This window comes from Sylvia atricapilla, chromosome 2, assembly GCF_009819655.1.
Source record: "Sylvia atricapilla isolate bSylAtr1 chromosome 2, bSylAtr1.pri, whole genome shotgun sequence".
Lineage (NCBI taxonomy): Eukaryota > Metazoa > Chordata > Aves > Passeriformes > Sylviidae > Sylvia > Sylvia atricapilla.
Genome location: NC_089141.1, coordinates 26,907,359 through 26,913,498, shown reverse-complemented (window position 1 = coordinate 26,913,498; position 6,140 = coordinate 26,907,359). Strand labels below are relative to the sequence as shown.

The 6,140-nt window shown below is 52.9% G+C and overlaps 1 protein-coding gene across 2 annotated transcripts; it reads right to left on the bottom strand.

Moving 5' to 3' along the window:
• On the bottom strand, window positions 1–6,052 carry NOP2 (NOP2 nucleolar protein). 2 transcript variants are annotated; one of them, XM_066341160.1, is made up of 16 exons: window positions 5,908–6,052; window positions 5,786–5,831; window positions 5,622–5,710; window positions 4,265–4,527; window positions 3,933–3,976; window positions 3,648–3,814; window positions 2,663–2,862; window positions 2,469–2,558; window positions 2,302–2,389; window positions 2,066–2,206; window positions 1,749–1,888; window positions 1,371–1,460; window positions 963–1,085; window positions 779–876; window positions 551–681; window positions 1–456 (listed from the first exon to the last, which is right to left on the bottom strand). In XM_066341160.1, exons 1-16 carry the CDS (start codon window positions 6,011–6,013, stop codon window positions 197–199), a joined length of 2,076 nt encoding a protein of 691 aa, XP_066197257.1. In that variant the 5' UTR covers window positions 6,014–6,052; the 3' UTR covers window positions 1–196. The 2 variants fall into 2 exon arrangements, with proteins under 2 accessions (XP_066197257.1, XP_066197258.1); XM_066341161.1 differs by having other exon boundaries at window positions 1–450.
• Between the last annotated feature and the right edge of the window lie 88 nt (window positions 6,053–6,140).

Below are 6,140 nucleotides of genomic sequence, written 5' to 3'. Positions count from 1 at the left end.
AAGAATATAAAACTTTTAATGGGTCAGTGCATCAGTCCTTGATGCAAAGGGAAAGGAGCAAAGGGGGCTATCATTGTCCCAGGTGCTCAGAGCTGCAGAGATAATCTGCACAGAGCAGCAAAGTGGGGGTACACACAGAGCTGCAGCAGCCTTTGCCCTCCAAGGAAGGGACCAACACGTGGAAAAGCAGTTCCTCTCACTGTCCATTCGCTTTCACTCTATGCTTCTTCTTCCTGGTAGGGACTTTAGGCCGCATCATTCTGGGAAAAGGCCGGGCAGCCTTCAAGGGTCTCCTCTGTGCTTGCAAGGAACGTTTCTTCTTCAAAGCAGGCTGGGGCAGCTTCTGCTCTTCTTCAGCTTTTGATCCATCACGTTTCTTCTTTTTTGGCGAAGGCTCCGTGATGATGGTATCGGGGACAGCGGGCGGAGCTTCCACAGCAGGCCCTTCATCTGAAACTGAGAGGAGGGCGCTGTGAGAAGAACCCGCGTGGCTCCTGCAGGGGAGGCAGCCGGCCAGGGCAGGCTCAGCCAAGTGCCAGCACCACGTTACCTTTCTGTGCCTGCGGGATGGCATTGGAGAACTTCTTGAACTTGGCAATGAAGAACCCATCCATGTTGTGCGTGTGGGGGTAGAAGCGCCGCGTAGACTTGAGGGACGGGTGGAAGCGACGGTCTTTGAACCTGCAGGAGGAAGTGGGGTGAGGAGTGATAGAACACCTCTGCTCAAACCTGGCTCCCAAGGAGCAGTCACACGTGCAGCTTGTGATCTGGCACGCACCTGGTGAAACCTTCCTTGCCAAAGTCCAGGCCTGTGGCCACCAAACGGACATTGCGTTTCTTCAGGGCATAATCCACAACCCACTCGTTCTCCTCCACCTGCCAGAGGCTGAGAATTAGGATCCAAAACTAACCATCTCCTGAGGAGGAGGTGACCACAGCAGATCATGGTAGAAGGCACTTACCATGATGGAGCAAGTGCAGTAGACAATGTAGCCCCCTGTCTCTGAGGCAGCGTTGACTGAATCTATGGCGCTAAGAATCAGCTCCTTCTGCAGGTGGGCACAACGCAGGATATCCATCTCATCCTGAGAGAGAAAGAAAGGTTAGGATGCCACAGGCACAGGGAAGCACCCCAGGCCTCTGCTATGGATTAGGTAATGACAGGAGAGTAAAGCACATATAATAAATATACAAGAGTCTGGAGTCTTCTACAGAAGCAATCTCAAAAAACTAGCCCTGGTACAACACACAGAATAAGAAAGGAAAAATATACTGTTTTCAAGAACTCTGAGAACTTTGTTCTCGAGAACAAAGCTGCCCCAAAGGCCCTTCTCTCATGACTCATACTTGAGTCTGCACTGGTCACCCACCTTGTTGGTTTTGACAGCAGGATCCTTGGAAATGACACCTGTTCCGCTACAAGGAGCATCAAGCAGGACACGGTCAAACCCTCCAAGAACCTACAGGCAGATGTAGATTTAGATTTGGAGGCAGATGTAGATTTGGAATTATGCTTACAGGTGGGGACTCAAAACAAGGCCCAGAGTAGAAGGGGAGCCAGAAGACTGTGAAGGCAGGAAACACTCATTCTCCCTCCTCCCCGTCCACCCTCCTGCCTCTGTATCAAATAACCAACACACTCCCCAGCAGCTCTGCTCATCCTCCTGTGACAGGTGACTTGGGAGAGCACTGCTTCACTAAAGGGACGGCACAGCAGCTCTGGGTAAGCACTGTAAACACGAGCATACCTTGGGGAACTGGCGTCCATCGCAGTTACTCACAACAGCATTGGTGACTCCCAGCCGGTGCAAATTCCCTACCACACTACGCAGCCGCTCGGCACTGCTGTCATTAGCCAGGATCATCCCTGTGTTCTTCATAAGCTGAGCTGCCAGATGGCAAAACACACCAGGCAAGAGGCTGAAAACTTCTCGTGCCTTTGTCTCCAGTGACAGCCACCCCCTCCTTTCCTCGAATTCAGTCCCTCTCTATTCCCCCTTTCTGTGCAGACCTGTGGAAACTCCTCACTGGACAGAGCACCCCTCCCAAGGCTCCAGGGTGGTACCTATGTAGCTGGTCTTGCCTCCAGGGGCACAGCACATATCCAGGATGCGCTCATTCTCCTGCGGAGCCAGCGCCATCACAGGGAGAAGACTAGAGGCTCCTTGCAGCATGTAGTGTCCAGCCAGATACTCTGGGGTGGCACCTGGGCAGGGAAGGCAGAACAGAAGATGATGACACATGCAAGAAAGGGAAGCAGGAGCGGGTGAGCTCAGCCCTGTACGGAAAAGACAATCTCACCGATGGGCACAGTGGAGTCATAAATAACAAGTCCTGTCTTTGACCACTTCCCCAAGGGGTCAAGATTCACACCACGGTTGATCAGAGCCTGCAAGGCAAGGAGAAGGGACTGAGACACCGCTCTGTGGGACAGGCAGTTCAGGACACAGCCACTGGCTCCTGCTCACCTGTGCCAGGTCCCGCCGCCGCGTCTTCAGCGTGTTGGTGCGAATGGTGACAGGGCGGGGAACCTCGTTAGCCTCCAGGAAGTTTACCAGCTGGATGGACAAAGGGACAGAGAACAGAGATAAAAATGAATTCTCAGGGAGGCAGCCAAACCTCCCCATGGGTGAGCACAGCTACGAGCAGGGCAGGATCCCACCTCAGGGAGCGGGAAGATGTCCATGAGCTTGGTGAGCAGGAAGTCACTGTAGGAGTAGTAGGCAGCCATGTCCCGGCGCAGCAGCGCCAGGTATTCCTTCCGGGAGCGCCCCTCCTCTCGCTTCACCCCAAAGTCCTGCAGCACCTCCATGTTGCCCTGGATGCGTTGGTGGATGACGTGCAGGTCAGGAGGCTCAGCAGGTGGGAACACCGTCAAGGAATCACCAACAGCCAAGGAACTCGCACAGGGGCTCTTTACAGGTACAACCAACCATGCCAGACTCGCGCGCCACAACAGTGCCCGCGCCAAAGGCTCTGCTGGAATACTGCTCCCATCAGAGCTCAGCAGATGCAGGACTCAAGGCATGAAACCAGACAAAAAACGGTTCCCAAGGCAGAACTAGAGGGTTCTCTAGTTAAAGCATTAAACATTACTCTAGATAAACAGAGAAAAATAGACACCCCCCCCCCCCAAACAATAAAAGAAATGTCTTAATACTGAAAGCATTACCTGCAGCAGAAAAGAGACTAGAAGTTCCCCAAGGGCAACCGAGGGGTACAGAGGAGAGTAAGAAGGCAGGCAGGAAATTAAAATCACCAAAGTCCAGCAGCAAGCACTTTAGATGCTAGAATTGCTGTCATCAGAAACTCTGGGAACAGGGCACATGAACACCCACCAGGAAAATCAGGGTAGAGAGGAACAAACCACATAATAAGACATCTGTATGTATTTAGGACTAGAAAGGAAATTAGGGCAGGTTCCAAGCCCCATACAGGGCATCACTGATTTCCTAAACTGTGCTATACAGAAGCACAGCATTATACAGTATCTATTAGGACAGCTCAGCTAAAAATACCTTGTCATGCACAGACACTTTTGCTAAGCAATATGCATGATAAAGTCCAAGTGAAGCTCTTTGGTTGAAATCCAGGCCCCGTGCTGCATCATGCACATGGCTTATGGATGTCACAGATGAAAAGGATATCTTCCTTCTCAATGTCTTCACTAGTTGGCAGTTTAAATTGTTCATCTATATCCAGGTTGAGCTGCAGATCTGGGCCCTCTTCTTCCTTCTGTCCCATTTTCTGCTTGCTTGCCTCTTCTGCTTCTTCTTCCTCCTCCTCTTCGCTGTCATCTTCACTGAGGCCCTCCCTAAGGACAAAGAACAGGATCACACAGACACTTCTCAACTACCATTTCTTAGATGTCAGGAAAGGCAGAAGAATAAGAACACGGACTCATCTGTCCGGGAAAGGCTCTACACACTCACCTCTCAGACTTCTGCTTCAGGGCAGCTTTTTCAATAGGCAGCAGCTAAATAGAAACAAAAGATTAATCAAAAAACATCCACAGTCTCCCCTTATTTCCCACCATCTGTGAAATTTACTTGTCCTGTTTAAAAGGGAAAACAAAAGCACTGAAGGTTATGCTGGAATCAGTTGTTAAACTTGAAATCATTCTTGTGAAGGAAACAAGGGGAAAGTTCTCCACCACCTCACCATCTCCTGCCATTAAAGGCATCCTTTCCCCTCAAGCCCAAGGGGTCCTTTCAGCCAGCAACACCAAGTACTTTTTGTGTAATTAAGGGCAGGAAGTTCCTACCTCTTCTTCCTCTGATGATGAGGCACCATAATCATCCACCATTTCATCGCTGCTCCCATCCTCCTCCTCCATCTCCCAGCTGCCCTCTTCTACCTCACCATCACTGGATAATTCCACGTGGTTTCCTTTAGGCTGGGTTTTCTTTGCTTTGGCTGGAGCCAGCCACTTGGCATTGCCATCACTGAAGCCAGACCGGCCACGGGCAGTTTGTCCTGCTGCCTTTACAGCACTTTTCTCCTTCTGTGGAGACAGCTGCTCTTCAACTAGAAGCAGAAGTGGTTAAAAGTTAGGCATTATTCCCAAAATCAGCCGTTTTGCTTTCTCAGCAGTTACACAAAAAGGCCTTAGTCTGAGTCCTGAGCTGCCTGTCCAGAGGGAGGGACTGCTTGCTCTCTACATCCTATAAAGTACTGGGCATATTCTCACCTCTCCCTCAAGGAACCTTTCTGGAGATCTAACTAGAATTACCAAAATAAAATACTGCCACAAAATTCTTATGGTATTTGCTCTGACATATTAGGGTACTCTGTGTCCAGAATCTTTGTCTACGATTCGTTCTTTCTATTTGAAGAGTTTCCTGGGCTACACAAGATGCAACACAAAGATTTTAAAGCCTCAGCTACAAAAACAGCCAACAACCTTGCTGTGAATAGAGGATAAGCAAAAAACGGATTTAACATACAGAAGAGAGACCTTTGACTAGTTCTTCAGACAACACTGCCTCCTGGCATGGCAGACAGAGATCAGACAGAATTCACTGTAATTATCTATTAGAGAGAACCCAAAAGAGGGCCAAGATGATGAAGGGTCTTGAGGGGAAGACTTGTGGAGCAGCTGAGATCACTTGGTCTGTTCAGCCCGGAGAAGAGGACAGAGGGGAGAGCTCACTGCGGGCTACAACTTCCTCAGGAGGGGAAGAGGAGGGGCAGGCACGGATCTCTTCTCTGTGGTGACCAGTGACAGGACCCGAGGGAACAGCAAAGTTATGTCTGGGGAGGTTCAGGTTGGATAGCAGAAAAAGGTTCTTCACCCAGAGGGTTGCTGGGCACTGGAACAAGTTCCCAAGGAAGTGATCACAGCACCAAGTCCATCTGAGTTCAAGAAGTGTTTGGATAACACTTCCAGGAATATGGTGTGACTCTTGGAGTGATCTTGCGCAGGGCCAGGACCTGGACTCCATTATCCTTGTGGGTCCGTTCCGCCTCAGGATACACTAGGATTCCGTGATTTAAAATAATCGAATTCCACACGTCCCTTGCCTTGAAAACGACGCCAGAGAAGGACAGTGGCGGCAGCGCCCGGGGGGAAGCAGGACGGGGCCCGTCAGCCCGGTTCGGACCCGCTCCCACTCACTCACCTGTCGGCTCCGGCTCTCCTCCTCCGGCTCCTGCGAGCGGCCTCCTCCCCGCCGGGCCGCTGCCCGCTGCCAGGCGCCTCTTCGCAGCCCTGCACCGCGAGGGGAAGCGGCGATCAGCCCCGGCCCGGCCCGCACACCCCGGCCCGCCGAACCGCCCCCCTCACCTCTTTCTGCCATGACTGGAGAGCTTCTTCCTGCCGGTCTCCGGCTCTGCGGGAAGACACGCGGCGGTCAGACGGCCGCGGGCGCCGCGGGGCGGCCGCGGGCCGGTCCGGGCCGCACTTACCTGGCGGCAGGAAGCGGGCAAGCTCCACCTCGGCCCCGCGCTGCTTGCGGGCCTTGCGCCCGGGGCCGCGCTTCTCCTTCTTGGTGGGGTCGAGCTTGCGCCCCATGGCCGCGCCGCGGGACCCCCGCCACACGTGCCGCGCTCACCGCCGCCCCTGCGCAGGCGCCCGCCGCGGGCCCGCCCCCCGCGCCGCCCATTGGCCAGCGCCGCCGAGCGTGACCGCTGATTGGCCC